At 41.1% G+C, this 21,943-nt stretch overlaps 1 protein-coding gene across 3 annotated transcripts in view; it reads left to right on the top strand.

Annotated features, from left to right (window-relative positions):
• The window catches only part of stat4 (signal transducer and activator of transcription 4), a 40,124-nt gene that overhangs the window by 4,454 nt on the left and 13,727 nt on the right, over positions 1–21,943 (top strand). For 2 of the 3 annotated variants that reach the window (NM_001173670.1, XM_014163960.3), the window contains 10 exons: positions 532–630; positions 839–1,010; positions 3,716–3,801; positions 7,029–7,180; positions 7,318–7,476; positions 7,733–7,825; positions 15,429–15,488; positions 15,714–15,734; positions 20,864–20,957; positions 21,266–21,310. In NM_001173670.1, coding sequence (NP_001167141.1) covers positions 532–630; positions 839–1,010; positions 3,716–3,801; positions 7,029–7,180; positions 7,318–7,476; positions 7,733–7,825; positions 15,429–15,488; positions 15,714–15,734; positions 20,864–20,957; positions 21,266–21,310 — 981 coding nt within the window. The remainder of the gene's footprint in view (positions 1–531; positions 631–838; positions 1,011–3,715; positions 3,802–7,028; positions 7,181–7,317; positions 7,477–7,732; positions 7,826–15,428; positions 15,489–15,713; positions 15,735–20,863; positions 20,958–21,265; positions 21,311–21,943) is intronic. The other variant, XM_014163961.3, reaches the window with a different exon arrangement.

Below are 21,943 nucleotides of genomic sequence, written 5' to 3'. Positions count from 1 at the left end.
GTACAGTGTCTGAAAAACACCTTTCAATACTTCCTCATTAGCCAATTTACACTATACATTATAAGGAGAAAGTAGAGCAAACCTAAGCCCCCCTGTTTTACCCACAGTCTTTTGTATTTCTGAGAAAGAATCACAGCTGAGAGAGCAAGCTTTCAAAGAGCTCTTAGAAACTCACACAATTCGCACAATTCAGGAGACAGACACTCATACAGACAAGTCAGTTAAAATGTTGTTGTTTTTTAAATATATTTTGTAAGTATTTTCGCCTTTTATTGACAGGGATACCCATTAAATGAAGAGGGAGATAGATTGTGGGCATAATGTTAAGACGTGCGCTGGGACCAGGATTTGTATGTCAAAAGGTGTAGACAGCAGCAGGGGGGGGACCCTGCAACTGTCAACCTAACACATTAACAATTTCACAGAGAGATTCGAATCGCTTGGCAAGGTCTCTAGGTGTTTGACATGTCCATGCCTTTCTTTACATGTATACATGTGTCTGTGGGTTCATATGTCCATGTTCTTTTTCAGACTAAATGCAAAGCCAGCCCTCTGCTGATGGCTGGGGTCATTTCTTCTTGCCTCAGAGAGGAGCGCCGTATCATCTCCACAGCCAGCATTCAGGAACAGGTGAGTCTCTTTGACTCTGTTACGTCATCAGGAAAGTCCCTTGTGTTCCTTCTTATCCTTTTATATCTTCTTCCTCGAAACACCTGGAAAGACAGAGGCAGTAACAGTGTGTGTGTGTGTGTGGGTGGGTGGGTGGGTGGGTGGGTGCACATGTGTGTCTGCATATGTGTGTGTGGTTTACTTCACCTCATCATCATCATCTTGATAGGGCCCATTGGAGAAGTCAATGCAGAATTCGGTGGCCTTCGAGAGACAGAAGAACATGGACAACAGGGTGGCGGTGATCAGGAGTAGTGTGCAGATGATGGACCAGGCAGTGAAATACCTAGAAGACATGCAAGACGACTTTGACTTCCGCTATAAAACTCTCCAGTCTCGAGGTCAGCCATACACCCAATCTGAAATCCAATTCCAGCCCATACCCTTATGGACTCTGAGATGATTTTACAGCTGTCGTATAATATTGGATAGCTGTAAGTAAAATGGCAATAGCTGCACCTTGCCCTCTGATGGCCTGATGTGGTGAAATTATTGATTAACTATGGGCAACACTTGACTTAAACCACAGAGTTTTTAAACCCAGAGGCCCAACATCGCAATACTTCCAGGAACGCTTGTGAAGCAGACTCGGCAGACCAGGCCGGGGTATTAATTTACCTTTATTTAACTAGGCAAGACAGTTAAGAACAAATTCTTATTTTACAATGATGGCCTACTCCGGGCAAACCCTCCCATAATCCGGAAAACCCTGGGCCAATTGTGCGCCGCCCTATGGGACTCCCGATCACGGCCGGTTGTGATACAGCCCGGGATCGAACCAGGGTCTGTAGTGACACCTCTAACACTGAGATGCAGTGCCTTAGACCGCTGCCCCACTCGGGTATGGGGTTTAGAAAGTCAATAGAAGTGAATGCAAAACCTAGATTTACGCCAATGTCTTAATTAGCTGAAACCTTGTTAAAGTGACAAACTGACACGTTTTCATTTTCATCAAAAACAACTTCATATCAAAGGAATGCCTTTGATTAGGCGGCCTGCACATCCGCAGTTTGGCTCGAGACAACCATTAGACCCGATGACGTTTCTGCGCATCAGCTTAGCTAGCCAACATTGCCATGACATCAACTACAAGCGTGATTGAGGGTTTTTATTGGAGAGGCAGTTTCTGGATATCTTAGTTTGTAGTATCTTTGCTTAAACCCTGCAGGTATAATGCAATATGATGTGGTTATAATGCATTGTAAGACTTGTCATAAGCATGTATGTCCCCCTTTTAATGTCTATTCTTATCATCTCATTATGATCCTGACTGAATGACAACCATAGGTTTTAATAAGGGGGCAATAAAAAAAAAGAAGTTTTATTTCTCCAAATTGTAATGTTCTGTCATGATAAGCACATGTTCAACTTAAAGGTCCAATGCAGCCATTTTTATCTTAATAATATCAAATAATTTCTGGGTAATAGTGATTGTGTTCAGTTAAAATGCTTCTTAGCAAGAGCAATTTCTCAAGAACGAATTTTGCTAGGACCTTCTGGGAGTGGTCTGAGTGGGGAGGGGAAAACGGAAAACTAGCTTTTATTGGCAGAGAGGTTTGGAATGCTCTTTCTTGTTGGTATATTAACCAATTTACCGACTGGTGATGTCACCAGGCAGGCCAAAACTCCGTCCCACCAAAACGGGCTGAAATTTCAGGCGGTCTTTTCAAACAGCTCAAACAATCATAATTTTCACAATGTCACATTATTATTCCAAACTCATAGTGTGGAAATACATTTAAAACACAGGTAAATATAGTATTTGATTGCACTGGACTTTTAATTAAAAACATGTTTTCCCAATTAAATACAAAAATTACAATAGTAAGTAGTAACAGAGTTGACCATAACAGGGTTGTAACAGCTGTCGGGAGAGAGAGTAGACCAAGGCACAGCGGAGTTAGTGTTCATCATGATTTTAATTAACGAAAGCACACTATACACAAAAACGAGAAAACTGACAGCCAAACAGTACTGTCAGGTGCAATACGTAACAGAAACAATTACCCACAAAACCCCAACTGAAAAACAGGGACTTATGTGTGACTCCCAATCAGCAACAACCAACAACAGCTGTGCCTGATTGGAAGCCACACGGCCAAAATCAATGAAACAGACAACATAGAAAATGAACATAGAACGCCCACCCAATGTAACACCCTGGCCTAACCAAAATAAAGAACAAAAACCCCTCTCTATGGCCAGGGCGTTACAAGGGTTGACAATTTAATCTTAAATCAGCCATAAATCCCTATGTGATAGGGGGATGGAAGCTTGATGTGTGCAACAGAGAGAGGCAATTGATAGAAGCTTCACAATAATTGTTTTTATTGTTAAAATATTTATAGCCTGTATATCTATGAGGGTTGACGTGTTATGCTCGACCCACTCAGTTTTCCAACACAAAACACAAGAAAATGGCCAAAAAGAGTCGAACCAGCTCACCTGCTTTTACGCTATGATTTGAATATCAGATATCCAATCTTTCTTTTGAGAAAAACATTTTAAAATTAATAGTTTCACCATATTAAAACTAGAGTTTAGTTCACATAACAGGGTTGACCTTAAAATCAGGTACAGGTTTGTTTTTAAATGAATCACTAATCACATTAAATAAATACAAATCGCCAAAAATGACTTTGTCGAAGCAACAAAATAACTAAGACTTTACAATAATGGTGAAAACTTTTGGGATTAAAGGGGTTAAAATCTTCTGAGAAGTCACAGAAAGTGGACTTATTTAGCAAGTCTATATTCAAATAAAAAATGGGATTTATTGAATTGTCCATGTGGTCTATTAAAGGGCACCACATTTAATATAACATGCTTTTAAAATCCAATAGTGGTGCACAATTTCTACTTACAATTTCAAAGTGATGCAAAAGGGACTCATTTCATGGAACGACCCATGTACCAATCCCAGATTGCGGCATTAAAGTGGTGCAAAGAAGTGCAACACTTTTATTCAATGTAACTTACATCAATAGTACATGGGTTCCCACTATGTTTTATCCTCTGTCATGGTGGATGTATTTTTGTCCCTTAGATCCAGTGGACAGGAACACAGCGGTAATGAAACAGGAAGTGACCCGACTGCAGGAGATGCTCAACAACCTGGACTTTAAGAGGAAGGTGTGGGAACACTACATACATGAGATAAACCAGCAACCAGCTATGCCTGTTACTATAGGCCTAAGCTTTGTGTTTAGCGTGTAAACAGTTGAACATCATCGATGCCTTATCTTTGAGTAATATGCATTTATTTGAATAGGGGCCACCGTTTCTGTCATGCAGTTGCTGTCTTACACAATTTTAGTCTATACAATTCTATATGAATATTTACTATATACAGTGTCTTGCGAAAGTATTCGGCCCCCTTGAACTTTTCGACCTTTTGCCACATTTCAGGCTTCAAACATAAAGATATAAAACTGTAATTTTTTGTGAAGAATCAACAACAAGTGGGACACAATTATGAAGTGGAATGAAATTTATTGGATATTTCAAACTTTTTGAACAAATAAAAAACGGAAAAATTGGGCGTGCAAAATTATTCAGCCCCCTTAAGTTAATACTTTGTAGCGCCACCTTTTGCTGCGATTACAGCTGTAAGTCGCTTGGGGTATGTCTCTATCAGTTTTGCACATCGAGAGACTGACATTTTTGCCCATTCCTCCTTGCAAAACAGCTCGAGCTCAGTGAGGTTGGATGGAGAGCGTTTGTGAACAGCAGTTTTCAGTTCTTTCCACAGATTCTCGATTGGATTCAGGTCTGGACTTTGACTTGGCCATTCTAACACCTGGATATGTTTATTTGTGAACCATTCTATTGTAGATTTTGCTTTATGTTTTGGATCATTGTCTTGTTGGAAGACAAATCTCCGTCCCAGTCTCGGTCTTTTGCAGACTCCATCAGGTTTTCTTCCAGAATGGTCCTGTATTTGGCTCCATCCATCTTCCCATCAATTTTAACCATCTTCCCTGCCCCTGCTGAAGAAAAGCAGGCCCAAACCATGATGCTGCCACCACCATGTTTGACAGTGGGAATGGTGTGTTCAGGGTGATGAGCTGTGTTGCTTTTACACCAAACATAACGTTTTGCATTGTTGCCAAAAAGTTTGATTTTGGTTTCATCTGACCAGAGCACCTTCTTCCACATGTTTGGTGTGTCTCCCAGGTGGCTAGTGGCAAACTTTAAACAACACTTTTTATGGATATCTTTAAGAAATGGCTTTCTTCTTGCCACTCTTCCATAAAGGCCAGATTTGTGCAGTATACGACTGATTGTTGTCCTATGGACAGAGTCTCCCACCTCAGCTGTAGATCTCTGCAGTTCATCCAGAGTGATCATGGGCCTCTTGGCTGCATCTCTGATCAGTCTTCTCCTTGTATGAGCTGAAATTTTAGAGGGACGGCCGGGTCTTCGTAGATTTGCAGTGGTCTGATACTCCTTCCATTTCAATATTATCGCTTGCACAGTGCTCCTTGGGATGTTTAAAGCTTGGGAAATATTTTTGTATCCAAATCCGGCTTTAAACTTCTCCACAACAGTATCTCGGACCTGCCTGGTGTGTTCCTTGTTCTTCATGATGCTCTCTGCGCTTTAAACGGACCTCTGAGACTATCACAGAGCAGGTGCATTTATACGGAGACTTGATTACACACAGGTGGATTCTATTTATCATCATTAGTCATTTAGGTCAACATTGGATCATTCAGAGATCCTCACTGAACTTCTGGAGAGAGTTTGCTGCACTGAAAGTAAAGGGGCTGAATAATTTAGCACGGCCAATTTTTCAGTTTTTTATTTGTTAAAAAAGTTTGAAATATCCAATAAATTTCGTTCCACTTCATAATTGTGTCCCACTTGTTGTTGATTCTTCACAAAAAATTACAGTTTTATATCTTTATGTTTGAAGCCTGAAATGTGGCAAAAGGTCGAAAAGTTCAAGGGGGCCGAATACAAGGCACTGTAGATACAATGGTTAAAAAGAAAACATGGCCTCCTGGGTGGCGCAGTGGTGCAGTGCCTTAGATCACTGCAGCTGTGCCACCAGAGACTCTGGGTTTGAGCCCAGGCTCTGTCACAGCTGGCTGCGACCGGGAGGCCCACGGGGCGGTGCACAATTGGCCTAGCATTGTCTGGGTTAGGGAGGGTTTGGCCGGCAGGGATATCCTTGTCTCATTGTGCACTAGTGACTCCTGTGGTGGGCTGGGTGCAGTGCACGCTGACCAGGTTGCTAGGTGTACAGTGTTTCCTCTGACACATTGGTGTGGCTGGCTTCTGGGTTGGATGTGTGCTGTGTTAAGAAGCAGTGTGGCTTGGTTGGGTTGTGTTTCAGAGGATGCATGGCTCTTGACCTTTGCCTCTCCTGAGTCTGTGTGGGAGTTGTAGCGATAAGACAAGACAGTAACTACTAACAATTTGATACCATTTAATACATTTTTGGGGGCTGCAAAGTGTGGAGAGCATTGTTGCATCCAGCACGATATTGCTAGTTAGATTTTCGTCTGACACTGCAAGACAGCTGAGTGAGTTTAGATATTGAAGTCGTGAGGATATTTATTGAATTCGCTTTGAGGACTATTCAACAAAACACACGTTTATGTATAATATTATAATATATGGCATTTAACAGACACTTTTTTTCAATGTAACTTACATAAATAGTACATGGGTTCCCAACCTTGGCACCAATGTTTTGTGTGGGGGGCGTGGGAACTTCCTTGATTTGAGGGGTAAAAAAAACTATAAAAATGTTTTATTCTATTTTTTACAATTCGTGATTGATTATACCAATCAAAAACGATGCATACATCTGTGAAGCTTCAGTCTAGAAACAAGCAGTACATGCCAGAGGAAGATGCAACTCTGAAGCAAAGGGGAATTTCTTTGGTTTTTCTCTATGACATTCAGAAAATGAGCAATGACCGAGAGTCGAGGAGTCAAAGAAATTGGACTTTGCTTGGAAAGAAATCTCATATGATGTGTGACTCTGTCGCTATCAATTGATCCAATCACTTTCTGTAAAAGAGAATATATACAGTATAACTACATTGAGGGTTCATATAAATGATCCTAATAAAACATATTTGGTAGCGGGAAAGCATTTGGGGAAATCGGGTCTAGACTATTTTCCCTATCCATTATTGATGAGATTATCATTAAATATCCTTCGTAAAAGATGTCATGAGTTAAACCACATATAATTGCAGGAAATTAACTTAAAAAACAAACATTTTCCAAAGTAAATCATATTGGGGGAATGAAACCCACAACCCTGGCATTGCTAGGATCCTGCGGTTACCAACTGAGCTACACAGGACCAGCAGTGAGATGTTGTTATTGTTCCCCCATAGGAGAACCTATCTAAGATGAGTGACGTGATAAAAGAGATTGATGCTCTGATAGTCTCCCAGCTGAACCCAGAGCTGATGGAGTGGAAACGCAGGCAGCAGATCAACTGTATAGGTGGCCCACTGCTCACTGGACTGGACCAGCTCCAGAACTGGTAATGCAACCAAGCATGCTTACACACATACACACACACATACATTACTCAATCTTATAACTATATCCCAAAATAATGTAGGATTTTAGGTCAACCTCAATTCATGCACACCCCCTGTCACCCTCTCTCTCTCCCAGGTTTACTCTGACAGCCCAAAGTCTGTTCCAGATGAAGCGTCAGCTGGACAAACTGGGGGAGCTTATATTAAAGGTGACATATGAGAGCGACCCCATCCCACTGCAGAGACCGCAGATGGAGGAGCAGGTCAAATACCTCATCTACCACCTCATCAAAAGGTACTAACCTCAACAAAGCCGAACACCTACTCTAACCAAGTGCATGAAATATCCATATCACAAAGTGATTTTCCGAAGAACTGGAAGCATAGGGAAGCATGAGTGGGAAGTAATGGGAAGTCTAGATAACATGGAAATGAACTTGTGACTGTTATGTTGCCGCCATCCAAATCTAAGTGGCATTCACAACTGCTATTATGCTATTGTAGTTCTCTTGTAGGCCATCGTTGTGTCATCCTTTGTACAATGTCCACAGCTCCTTTGTGGTGGAGAAGCAGCCATGTATGCCAACCCACCCCCAGAAACCTCTCATCATCAAGACCGGGGTGCAGTTCACCACCAAAGTCAGGTACTGTATGTGTATTAACCTCTCTTGGGGAGGTGGGACGCTAGCACCAAATTCAAAACCACAAAATGTCATAATTCAAAGTTCTCAAACATACGACTATTTTACACCATTTTAAAGATACACGTCTCCTTAATGTAACCACATTGTCCGATTTCAAGAAGTCTTTACGGCGAAAGCATAAAGTTAGATTATGTTAGGACAGTTCCAACACAAGAAAAAACACACAGCCATTTTCCTAGCAAGGACAGGCGTCACAAAAACCAGAAAACCAGCTAAAATTATGCACTAACCTTTGACAATCTTCATCAGATCTTCATCACACTCCTAGGACATCATGTTACATAATACATGCATTTTTTGTTCGATCAAGTTCATATTTATATCCAAAAACAGCATTTTACATTGCCGCGTGATGTTCCGAAAATATTTTGCCTCCAATACTGACGGTGAATCAGCACAACAATTTACAAAAATACTCATCATAAACGTTGATAAAATATTAAACTCCTATTCAAAGAATTATAGATGAACATCTCCTTTATGCAACCGCTGTGACAGATTTAAAAAAAGCTTCACGGGGAAAGCACACTTTGCAATAATCTGAGTACTGCGCTCAGAAAAAGACATCAAGCAATACAGATACCCGCCATTTTGGAGTCATCTAAAATCATAAATAGCATTAGAAATATTCACTTACCTTTGATGATCTTCATCACAAGGCACTTCCAGGAATCCCAGGTCCACAATAAACGTTGTTTTGTTCGATAAAGTCCATAATTTATGTCCAAATATCTCCTTGTTGTTTGCACGTTCAGTAAGCTACTCCAAATGTAGGATGCGCGGCCAAAATGTCACGACGAAAAGTTAAAAAAAAGTTATATTTACGTTCGTTGAAACATGTCAAACGTTGTATAGCATCAATCTTTAGGGCCTTTTTAACTTAGAACTTCAATAATATTCCAACCGAACGATTCCAATGTCTTGAAAAACGTTTTGGAACACAGCTACCTCCTCACGTGAAGGCGCGCCAATGAACTCATGTCCTTCCCTGAGTCACCAACTCCCTGGCCTTCTTGTTCACTCTCTGTTGACTGCAAAAGCCTGAAACAAGGTTCTAAAGACTGTTGACATCTAGTGGAAGCCTTAGGAAGTGCAAAATGAACCCTAAGTCACTGTGTGTTAGATAGGCAAAGACTTGAATAGACTACCAGCATCAGATTTCCCACTTCCTGGTAGGATTTTTCTCAGGTTTTTGCCTGCCATATGAGTTCTGTTATACTCACAGACATCATTCAACCAGTTTTAGAAACTTCAGAGTGTTTTCTATCCAAATCTACTAATAATATGCATATTCTAGTTCCTGGGCCCGAGTAGTAGGCCGTTTAATTTGGGTACGTTTTTCATCCGGCCGTGAAAATACTGCCCCCTACCCAAGAGAGGTTAAGATGTTCTATTGGGTTGAGGTCTGGGGACTGCGCAAGCCACTCAAGTAAACTGAACTCGCTGTCATGTTCCAGGCAATGTTTTTCCATTCCTGAATTGTCCAGTGTTGGTGATCGCGTGCCCACTGGAGCCGCTTCTTTTTGATTTTAGCTGATAGGAGTGAACCTGGTGTGGTCATCTGCTGCAACAGCCTATCCGTGACAAGGACCAACGAGTTGTGCGTTCCAAGATGCCGTTCTGCACACCACTGTTGTACTGCACCGTTATCTGTCTCTTTGTGGCCAGCCTGTTAGCTTGCACAATTCTTGCGATTCTCCTTCAATCTCTCTCACCAACAAGCTGTTTTCGCCTACAGGACTGCGGCTGACTGGATGTTTTTTGTTTGTCACAACATTATCGGTAAACCCTAGACACCGTTGTGTGTGAAAAGCCCAGGATGGCAGCCATTTCAAATCAAATCAAATTTTATCGGTCACATACACGTGATTAGCAGATGTTATTGTGGGTGTAGCAACATGCTTGTGGTTCTAGCTCCGACAGTGCAGTAATGTCTAAATTGCACAACATACACAAATCTAAGTAGGAATGAATTAAGACTATATACATATGGACGAGCGATGTCAGAGCGGAATGGACTAAGATACAGTAGAATAGTATAGAAAACAGTATATACATATGAGATGAGTAATGCAAGATATGTAAACATTATTAAGTGAATGAGATACCGTAGAATAGTATAGAATACAGTATATACATATGAGATGAGTAATGCAAGATATGTAAACATTATTAAGTGACTAAGATACCGTAGAATTGTATAGAATACAGTATATACATATGAGATGAGTAATGCCAGATATGTAAATATTATTAAAGTGACTAGTGTTCCATTCCTTAAAGTGGCCAGTGATTCCGAGTCTATGCCTATAGCCAGCAGCCTCTACTGTGCTAGTGATGGGTGTTTAACAGTCTGATGGCCTTGAGATAGAAGCTCTTTTTCAGTCTATCGGTCCCAGCTTTGATGCACCTGTACTGACCTCGCCTTCTGGATGATAGCGGGGTGAACAGTCAGTGGCTTGGGTGGTTGATGTCCTTGATGATCTTTTTGGCCTTCCTGTGACATCGGGTGCTGTAGGTTTCCTGGAGGGTGGGTAGTTTGCCCCCGGTAATGCGTTGGGCAGACCGCACCACTCTCTGGAGAGCCTTGCGGTTGCGGGCGGAGCAGTTGCCGTACCAGGCAGTGATACAGCCCGACAGGATGCTTTCAATTGTGCATCTGTAAAAATGTGTCAGGGTTTTAGGTGACAAGCAAAATTTCTTTAGCCTCCTGAGGTTGAAGAGACTCTGTTGCACCTTCTTCACCTCACTGTCTGTGTGGGTGGTCCATTTCAGTTTGTCAGTGATGTGTATGCCGGGGAACTTAAAGCTTTCCACCTTCTCCACTGATGTCGATGTCGATAGGGGGGTGCACCATATGCTGTCCACGATCATCTCCTTTGTTTTGTTTACGTTGTGTGAGAGGTTGTTTCCCAGGCACCACACTCCCAGAGCCCTCCCTGTAGGTTGTCTCGTCATCGTTGGTAATCAAGCCTACTACTGTTGTGTCGTCTGCAAACTTGATGATTGAGTTGGAGACGTGCTTGACCACACAATCATGGGTGAACAGGGAGTACAGGAGGGGGCTGTGCACTAACCCTTGTGGGGCCCCAGTGTTGAGGATCAGCAGAGTGGAGGTGATGTTTCCTACCTTCACCACCTGGGGGCGTCCCGTCAGGAACTCCAGGACCCAGTTGCACAGGGAGGGGTTCAGACCCAGGGCCTCGAGCTTAATGATGAGCTTGGAGGGTACTATGGTGTTGAATGCTGAGTAATAGTCAATAAACTATTACAGGTGTTTATTGTAAAGGACCACAGGAGGAGGCAGGTAGCTGGGTTTCAGGGGCAGTCAGAAGGTCATACACAGGCGGTCCAAAAAGACAACAGTACAGGCAGGGAAAAGGCTAGTAACATCATCCGGGAGATCAGGCAATAGGTAGGTAACAGGAAATCCGATAGGCTAAAGTATAGGCAGGGAATAGGCAAAAGGCGTAGTGAGGCAGGCAAAAACTATCATACACGGGAGGAGTAAATGACGGGAAAACCAGAGCTCCGAATAGAAGTGTGTCACAAAACAAACAATACCTCACAATGATGGGGTGCAAAGAACTGAAGTAAATAGTGTGTGATAATGACATACAGGTGTGTGATCAGAATTCAGGTGATTGGGATCTGGAGAGCGAGCTGCGTTCAGGGGATCTATGTGTTGGAGAGTGTAAGCTGGAAAGTGGTCCGGAAAGTGGGCTGCGTTCAGGGGATCTACGTGTTTGAGAGTGTAAGCTGGAAAGTGAGCTGCGTTCAGGGGATCTACGTGTTTGAGAGTGTGAGTTGGAAGCAGACGTTACAGGTATTCCTCTTGTCCAGATGGGATAGGGCAGTGTGCAGAGTGATGGTGATTGCATCATCTGTGGATCTATTGGGGCGGTAAGCAAATTGAAGTGGGTCTAGGGTGGCAGGTAAGGTAGAGGTGATATGATCCTTGACTAGTCTCTCAAAGCACTTCATGATGACAGAGGTGAGCGCTATGGGGCGATAGTCATTAACCTCTCTAGGGGGTGTGGCGTCCAACCTGGCCAACATCCAGTGAAATTGCAGAGCGCCAAATTCAAAAACAGAGATACTCATTATAAAAATTCATGAAACATACAAGTGTTATACATCGGTTTAAAGATTTACTTCTTGTTAATCCAACCACGGTGTCAGATTTCAAAAAGACTTTACGGCGAAAGCAAACCATGTGATTATCTGAGAACAGCGCCCAGCTGACAAATCATTACAAACAGTTAGCAGCCAAGAAGAGGAGTAACAAAAGTCAGAAATAGCGATAAAATGTATCACTTACCTTTGATGATCTTCATATGGTTGCACTCCGAAGACTCCATGTTACACAATAAATGTTTGTTTTGTTCGATAATGTCCCTTATGTCCACAAACCTCAGTTTTGTTGGTGCGTTTCATTCAGTAATCCAATGGAACAAAGCGCGTTCACAACAGACAGACAAAAAATCTAAAAAGTAACATAAGAATTCGTAGAAACATGTCAAACGATGTTTAAAATCATACTTCACATTGTTTTTGTCATAAATAATCAATCATATTTCAACCGGACAATAACTTTTATCAATAGAAAAGGAAAAACAAGAAAGGCACGCTCCCCGTCACACGCTGGACTCATGTCTGGAAATGTCCACTGTCCTCTCATTGAAAGTGCTGTTTCTCCCTCATTTTTCAGAGTAAAAGCCTGAAACAATGCCTAAAGACTGGCCACATGCTGTGGAAGCCATAGAGATCGCGAACTGGGTCCTTAAGTCTTTGTATGGTGGATAGGCTTTCAATGGAAAAACAGCCATTTCAAAATAAAAGCATTTCCTGGATGGATTTTCCTCAGGTTTTCGCCTGCCATATCAGGTCTGTTATACTCACAGACATTATTTTAACCTCTTACATCTAGCGGAACACCTGCTCCAATATCCAATGATAGGCGTGGCGCGAATGACAAATTCCTCAAAAATACAAAAACTTCAATTTTTCAAACATATGACTATTTCACAGCATTTTAAAGACAAGACTCTCCTTTATCTAACCACACTGTCCGATTTCAAAAAGGCTTTACAGCGAAAGCAAAACATTAGATTATGTCAGCAGAGTACCAAGCCAGAAATAATCAGACACCCATTTTTCAAGCTAGCATATAATGTCACAAAAACCCAGAAGACAGCTAAATGCAGCACTAACCTTTGATGATCTTCATCAGATGACACACCTAGGACATTATGTTATACAATACATGCATGTTTTGTTCAATCAAGTTCATATTTATATCAAAAAACAGCTTTTTACATTAGCATGTGACGTTCAGAACTAGCAAACTTCCGGGGAATTTGCTAACAATTTACTAAATTACTCACGATAAACGTTCACAAAAAGCATAACAATTATTTTAAGAATTATAGATACAGAACTCCTCTATGCACTCGATATGTCCGATTTTAAAATAGCTTTTTGGTGAAAGCACATTTTGCAATATTCTAAGTACATAGCCCAGCCATCACGGGCTAGCTATTTAGACACCCGGCAAGTTTAGCCTTCACCAAAATCAGATTTACTATTATAAAAGTTTGATTACCTTTTGTTGTCTTCGTCAGAATGCACTCCCAGGACTGCTACTTCAATAACAAATGTTGGTTTGGTCCAAAATAATCCATCGTTATATCCGAATAGCGGCGTTTTGTTCGTGCGTCCCAGACACTATCCGAAATGGTAAATCAGGGTCGCGCGCATGGCGCAATTCGTGACAAAACATTTCTAAATATTCCATTACCGTACTTCGAAGCATGTCAACCGCTGTTTAAAATCAATTTTTATGCAATTTATCTCGTAAAAAAGCGATAATATTCCGACCGGGAATCTCCTTTTCGGCAAACAGAGGAAAAATCACAAAGACGGGGGCGGCCAGGGCACGCGCCTAAGCCCACAGTCCCTTGATCGGCCACTTGAGAAAGGCGATAATGTGTTTCAGCCTGGGGCTGGGATGACGACATTCAGGTTTGGAAGACGGAAGGAAGTGTCACGTTAGAGCAGAGATCCTTTGTAAAAGATAGAGATGGCAAAGAAGTTCAAGAAATGGTCAGACAGGCCACTTCCTGTAAAGGAATCTCTCAGGTTTTGACCTGCCATTTGAGTTCTGTTATACTCACAGACACCATTCAAACAGTTTTAGAAACTTTGGAGTGTTTTCTATCCAAAGCCAATAATTATATGCATATTCTAGTTACTGGGCAGGAGTAGTAACCAGATTAAATCGGGTACGTTTTTTATCCAGCCGTGAAAATACTGCCCCCTAGCCATAACAGGTTAACAGCTTTGGAAACTTTAGAGTGTTTTCTATCCAAATCTACCAATTATATGCATATCCTAGCTTCTGGACCTGAGTAGCAGGCAGTTTACTTTGGGCACGCTTTTCATCCAAAATTCCGAATGCTGCCCCCTACCCTATCGAGGTTAAGTTCAGTTACCTTTGCCTTCTTGGGGACAGAAACAATGGTGACCATCTTGAAGCATGTGGGGACAGTGCACTGGGATAGGGAGAGATTGAATATGGCCGTAAACACACCAGCCAGCTGGTCTGCGCATGCTCTGAGGGCGCGGCTAAGGATGCCGTCTGGGCCGGCAGCCTTGTGAGGGTTAACACGTTTAAATGTTATACTCACGTCGGCCACGGAGAAGGAGAGCCCACATTCCTTGGTAGCGGGCCACGTCGGTGGCACTGTGTTATCCTCAAATCGTGCAAAGAATATGTTTAGCCTTTCCGAAGCAAGACGTCGGTCTCGGTGACGTGGCTGGTAAATGACGGGAAAACCAGCGCTCCGAATTTTGTAGTCTGTGATTGTCTGTAGTCCCTGCCACACACGTCTCGTGTCTGAGCCATTGAATTGCGACTCCACTTTATCTCTATACTGTCGTTTAGCTTGTTTGATTGGCTTGCGGAGTGAATAACTACACTGTCTATATTCTGCCATATTACCAGTCGCCTTGCCCTGGTTAAATGCAGTGGTGCGCGCTTTCAGTTTCGGGCGAATGCTACCATCTATCCACGGTTTCTGGTTAGGGTAGGTTTTAATAGTCACAGTGGGTACTACATCTCCTATACACTTCCTTATGAACACAGTCACCGTATCCGTGTATGTGTCTAGATTATTTTCGTAAGCTACCTGGAACATATCACAGTCCTCATGATCAAAACAATCCTGAAGCGTGGATTCTGATTGGTCAGACCAGTGTTGAATAGTATGAAGCACGGGCACTTCCTGTTTGAGTTTCTGCCTATAGGACGGGAGGAGCAAGATGGAGTCGTGGTCAGATTTGCCAAAAGGAGGGCGGGGGAGGGCCTTGTAAGCATTCCGGAAGTTTATGTTAAATGGAACAGTAACTGAATGCCTCAATGCCTGTCTGCCTGCTTTATATAGTAAGCCACGGCCAAGTAACTCACTGTCTGTACCTAATAAACTGTCAGGTGAGTGTATGTTTTCGCTAAATATTTATGTTTTTTCACTTTTCTTTCTAGATTGCTGGTCAAACTTCCAGAGGTGGATTACCAACTAAAAGTGAAGACAATATTTGACAAGTGAGTATTAGTGTAATGTAACACAGCAATATGTGGCACATTTGCTTCAAAATGAATTCTCTTTGCAAGCTCTGATAAACAAACTGACAACACTGTGTGAACATTAATATATTTCCGAAATGTAATGTTTCATAGACATCAAGATATTCTTCATTGACGTTTATAAGCAAGCTAGCACTACATTACTAAGTAATTTATGTACTGTATTATCTTCCCTGTATGTAGGGACCTCCCCCCTGGCAGAGTGTGAGTATATCCATCCAACCTCATTGTGGGATGTTCTGTGGGGATTTCCTGTTCTTGTTATTTAGGCCAATATTGAACCTTCTCATGTGGCATGTGTGTACCTGAGGGTTCTTCAATAGTTCTTGGGAAGGGTGATAGTTCTATGTGGAACCATACTGACCCAAATAACCTTTTGAGCCCTTCAATAGTTCTTTGTAGTTCAAAAAAGGGTTCTTTCCTCTTTTAGTGATAATTAAAATGTAGGGTCGGTGGCTCAATATAATATTTTGGGGCGTAGTTTTTGCACAGCTCTTTTTGTGCAACAATAAGTGAGAATGTCATTCTAGTTTATCTAATATGTTATGTTACGCTGTAACCATTGGTGTAAAAAAGTATTTCTGATATTTTTTATACTGAATGTTATCAGATCTTCAACCAAAACCTAATATTAGATAAAGGGAATCTCAGGTTACGAATAACAAAAAAATGGATGCTTATTTTATTTATTTAATTAACAATTACACTCAATAACTGATTGTGCCACCTTTCGCTGCAATGACTGCAACCAAATGCTTCCTGTAGTTGTTGATCAGTCTCACGTCACTGTGGGGGAATTTTTTGTGGGTTTTCAAACATGAACTGCTCGTTGCAAGTCCTGCCACAACATCTCAATTGGGAATAGGTCTGGACTTTGAGTAGGTCATTTCAAAATGTCAAATTTGTTGCTTTTTAACAATTTTGATGTATACAGTTGAAATCGGAAGTTTACATACACTTAGGTTGGAGTCATTAAAACTCGTTTTTCAACCACTCCACAAATGTCTTGTTAAAACCTCTTACATCTAGAACACCGCTCCAATATCCAATGATAGGGCGTGGCGCGAATTACAAACTCCTCAAAAATCCCAAAACTTCAATTTTTCAAACATATGACTATTTTACACCATTTTAAAGACAAGACTCTCCTTTATCTAACCACATTGTCCGATTTCAAAAAGGCTTTACAACGAAAGCAAAACATTAGATTATGTCAGGAGAGTACCCAGCCAGAAATAATCACACACCCATTTTTCAAGCTAGCATATATGTCACAAAAAACAAAACCACAGCTAAATGCAGCACTAACCTTTGATGATCTTCATCAGATGACACTCCTAGGACATTATGTTATACAATACATGCATGTTTTGTTCAATCAAGTTCATATTTATATCAAAAACCAGCTTTTTACATTAGCATGTTTTGTTCAGAACTAGCATACCCACCGAAACTTCCGGTGAATTTACTAAATTACTCACGATAAACGTTCACAAAAAACATAACAATTATTTTAAGAATTATAGATACAGAACTCCTTTATGCAATCGCTATGTCAGATTTTAAAATAGCTTTTCGGTGAAAGCACATTTTGCAATATCCTGAGTAGATAGCCCGGCCATCATGGCTAGCTATTTTGACACCCACCAAGTTTGGCACTCACCAAACTCAGATTTACTATAAGAAAAATTGGATTACCTTTGCTGTTCTTCGTCAGAATGCACTCCCAGGACTTGTACTTTACATCCAATGTTGTTTTGGTTCCAAATAATCCATAGGTATATCCAAATAGCGGCGTTTTGTTCTTGCATTCAAGACACTATCCGAAGGGTGACGCGCCGGCGCGTATCGTGACAAAAGAATTCTAAATATTCCATTACCGTACTTCGAAGCATGTCAAACACTGTTTAAAATCAATTTTTATGCAATTTTTCTCGTAAAATAGCGATAATATTACGACCAGGAGACGTTGTTTTCGTTCAAAGACTGAAAATGTAAAATGGACTCTTCACGTGCATTGGCGGGCCCGTTTCATTGTTCTCAGATCGACCACTATCCAAATGCGCGACTGTTTTTCAGCCAGGGACTGCAGAGTCATCATTCCCCGTTCTGGCGCCTTCTGAGATCCTATGGGAGCCTTAGAAAATGTCACGTTACAGCAGAGATCCTCTGTTTTCGATAAAGAGGCTATAGAAGGCCAAGAAATGGTCAGAGAGGGCACTTCCTGTATGCAATCTTCTCAGGTTTTGGCCTGCCATATGAGTTCTGTTATACTCACAGACACCATTCAAACAGTTTTAGAAACTTTAGGGTGTTTTCTATCCAAATCAAACAATTATATGCATATTCTCGTTTCTGGGCAGGAGTAATAACCAGATTAAATCGGGTACGTTTTTTTATCCGGCCGTGAAAATACTGCCCCCTATCCTAAACAGGTTAACAAACTATAGTTTTGGCAAGTCGGTTAGGACATCTACATTGTGAATGACACAAGTTATTTTTCCAACAATTGTTTACAGACAGATTATTTCACTTATAATTCACTGTATCACAATTCCAGTGGGTCAGAAGTTTACATACACTAAGTTGACTGTGCCTTTAAACAGCTTCCAGAAATTCCAGAAAATGATGTCATGGCTTTAGAAGCTTCTGATAGGCTAATTGACATCATTTGAATCAATTATAGGTGTACCTGTGGATGTATTTCAAGGCCTACCTTCAAACTCAGTGCCTCTTTGCTTGACATCATGGGAAAATCAAAGGAAATCAGCCAAGACCTCAGAAAAAAAAATTGTAGACCTCCACAAGTCTAGTTTATCCCTGGGAGCAATTTCCAAATGCCTGAAGGTACCACGTTCATCTGTACAAACAATAGTACGCAAGTATAATCACCATGTGACCACGCAGCCGTCATACCGCTCAGGAAGGAGATGTGTTCTGTCTCCTAGAGATGAACGTACTTTTGTGCGAAAAGTGCAAATCAATCTCAGAACAACAGCCAAGGACCTTGTGAAGATGCTGGAGGAAACAGGTACAAAAGTATCTATATCCACAGTTAAACGAGACCTATACCGACATAACCTGAAAGGCCACTCAGCAAGGAAGAAGCCACTGCTCCAAAACCGCCATAAAAAAGCCAGACTACGGTTTGCAACTGCACATGGGGACAAAGATCGTACTTTTGTTGTCCCTCTGGTCTGATGAAACAAAAATAGAACTGTTTGGCCATAATGACCATCGTTATGTTTGGAGGAAAAAGGGGGAGGCTTGCAAGCCGAAGAACACCATCCCAACCGTGAAGCACGGGGATGGCAGCATCATGTTGTGGGGGTGCTTTGCTGCAGGAGGGACCAGTGCACTTCACAAAATAGATGGCATCATGAGGAAAGAAAATTATGTGGATATATTGAAGCTACATCTCAAGACATCAGTCAGGAAGTTAAAGCTTGGTTGCAAATGGGTCTTCCAAATGGACAATGACCCCAAGCATACTTCCAAAGTTGTGGAAAAATGGCTTAAGGACAACAAAGTCAAGGTAATGGAGTGGCTAGCACAAAGCCCTGACCTCAATCCCATAGAACATTTGTGGGCAGAAATGAAAAAGCGTGTGTGAACAAGGAGGCCTAGAAACCTGACTCAGTTACACCAGCTCTGTCAGGAGGAATGGGAAAAAATTCAACCAACTTATTGTGGGAAGCTTGTGGAAGGCTACCCGAAACGTTTGACCCAAGTTAAACAATTTAAAGGCAATGCTACCAAATACTAATTGAGTGTATGTCAACTTCTGACCCACTGGGAATGTGATAAAAGAAATAAAAGCTGAAATAAATCATTCTCTCTACTGTTATTCTGACATTTCACATTCTTAAAATAAAGTGGTGATTCTAACTGACCTAAGACAGGGAATTTTTACTAGGATTAAATGTCAGGAATTGTTAAAAACGGAGTTTAAATGTATTTGGCTAAGGTGTATGTAAACTTCCGACTTCAGCTGTACTTGATTGAGTGTTTTGGATCATTTTCTTGCTGCATGACCCAGCTATGCTTCAGCTTCAGCTCACAGACGGATGGCCTGACATTCTCCAGTAAAATTCTCTGATACAGAGCAGAATTCATGGTTCCTTCTATTAAGGCAAGTCGTCCAGGTCCTGAGGCAGCAAAGTATCCCCAAACCATTACATTACCACTGCCACGCTTGACTGTTGGTGTAAGGTTCTTACTGTGGAATGCAGTGTTTGGTTTTCGCCATCTCATCCAAAATGTTTACTCAAGTTTGCCAAAAAGCACCTGGAAGCACGTGGATGATCATCAAGGATTTTGGAAGAATGTATAACTTTTTGGAAGACTGAGTTAAAGCAATTCTGCATAAAAGAGTGGGCCAAGATTCCTCCACAGCGCCGTGAGAGACTGATAAAAAACTACAGGAAGCGTTTGGTTGTAGTCATTGTAGCTAAAGGTGGCACAACCAGTTATTGCGTGTAAGGGGGCAATTACTTTTTCACAGCACTGTATATGACTATGGCCAGTGATGGTGTCTTGTGAAAGACTCACATATGGCCTTGTGTCAATTGAGAATTGTCGACTAAGACAGTAGTTCTCAAATCTCTTCTCAGGGACCCCAGCTGTTCCAGAGCTAGCACACCTGATTAAACTTGCTAATAAACACAATAATAAAACTATGCAATTTTAACAATATAATGTGGCTATTAAACCAGAATAAAAAAAACTGTATGGTTCTACAAAGAACCTTTGAGATTGAGAAAGGTTCTTTATAGAACCATTCTCCATAAAGGTTCTATAAAGAACCATAAAAAAGGGTTCTATATAGCCCCATAGCGGAACCCTTTTTTGGTGCTATATCAAATCTTTATTAATGGTTCTTTATAGAATCTTAGGAAATCGTTCTTTATAGCGCCATACATGTTCCATTTAGAACCTTATGAGTATGGTTATTTTCATAGAACCTTCAGAATAAAGGTTCCATATAGCACCAAAAAGGCTTCCGCTATGCTTACAAGCCAAATAACCTTTATTTGGCACTATATAGAACCATTTGTTTTTAGTGTGTAGGGAGAACAGTGACAAAGAGAGAAATATGAGATGTGTTTGATTACTTATCAGATGACACAGTTTAAATGAGCAGAATAATCCCCTTTTTAGCTGCCTGGAATCCAACTTGAATTTGAGTTGTTTCTACCGCTGCATGTGTTTGCCATGTACAGTATCTTAGCTAATTTTGTTGTTGTTGCTGTTCTGTGTTTGTATGTGTTTGCTCATGTGTGTGCTTAGTTCAGACTACTAACTACGGCTTTGCCCCGTCCCTCTCCATTCAGAAATCGTCAGTTCTTCATCCTGACTACCACCACCAAAGTAATGGACGTGGAGGAATCATCCAATGGCTGTCTGTCTGTAGAGTTTAGACACTTGGTAACCTCTGACTTTCACTGTCCCCACTAACACACTAACATTTTAATAATAATTAAACCTCAATCTGTTAATCCACAGGTTTAGTGAAACATTTTAGTGGAATCAAACTAATTTGGTTCAATGGGGCTGGCTGGCAACAGTCATATTGGAAATAACAGACAACTGTTTGCAAAGACCCTATTATATAGTAAACATGTTTTATTAAGATCGCCCTGGCCTAGCTGTACATTACATTGTGTGAATAGTTAATTTGATATTAATGTAAATATATTTATTATGCATTGATATCATATTTGTATCTTCTTCAGCAGCTGAAAGAGAAGAAATACGTTAATGGAACCAAGGTGAACGAGGTGAGAGAAGTAATATGAAAGTTGAACAAGACTTTTAGGGTCAGTGATGCAGGCCTATCTAAGATTACACTCCAGTAAAGTGACCTTTAGAAAAGCTTGACCTTTGAAACATGACCTTCAGATTTGTTTGCCATGGTAGAACTGCTTTGTCGAGCCAAAGATGGTGGATAAATGAAGATGTCCCACTGTCCCATTGAAAAATGCCATTAGCAGCTGGGTCTGGTCTGCTTAGTTTATTGACTGTAATGTAACCAGAAAAGATTAGGGAGTGGGATGTCTCACTTCTTCTTCCATATCTTTGTAACAACTTCTAGAGATTTATTCTGGTCAACCAGAGATCTTTTGGACACAGAAGTGAATTAAGAGTTTAAAACTTAGGATTTATTTAGAGGTAAATCTTTTGTTTTACTTTGCCTGAGGTTGGGGCGGCAGGTAGCCTAGTGGTTAGAGTGGTGGGTCAGTAACTGAAAGGTTGCTGGATCAAATCCCTAGGCTGACAAGATAAAATCTGTCATTCTGCCCCTGTTCCACAGTAGGCTGTCATTGTAAATAAGAATTTGTTCTTAGCGGACTTGCCTAGTTAAATAAAAAATATATATGTTGTGGTGGTTAATTTCTGTATTACCAAATGAG

Source organism: Salmo salar, chromosome 21 (genome assembly GCF_965601325.2).
Source record: "Salmo salar chromosome 21, fSalSal1, whole genome shotgun sequence".
Classification (NCBI taxonomy): Eukaryota; Metazoa; Chordata; class Actinopteri; order Salmoniformes; family Salmonidae; genus Salmo; species Salmo salar.
The sequence above is the reverse complement of the archived record's forward strand: the minus strand, read 5'-3'. Positions and strand labels throughout refer to the sequence as shown.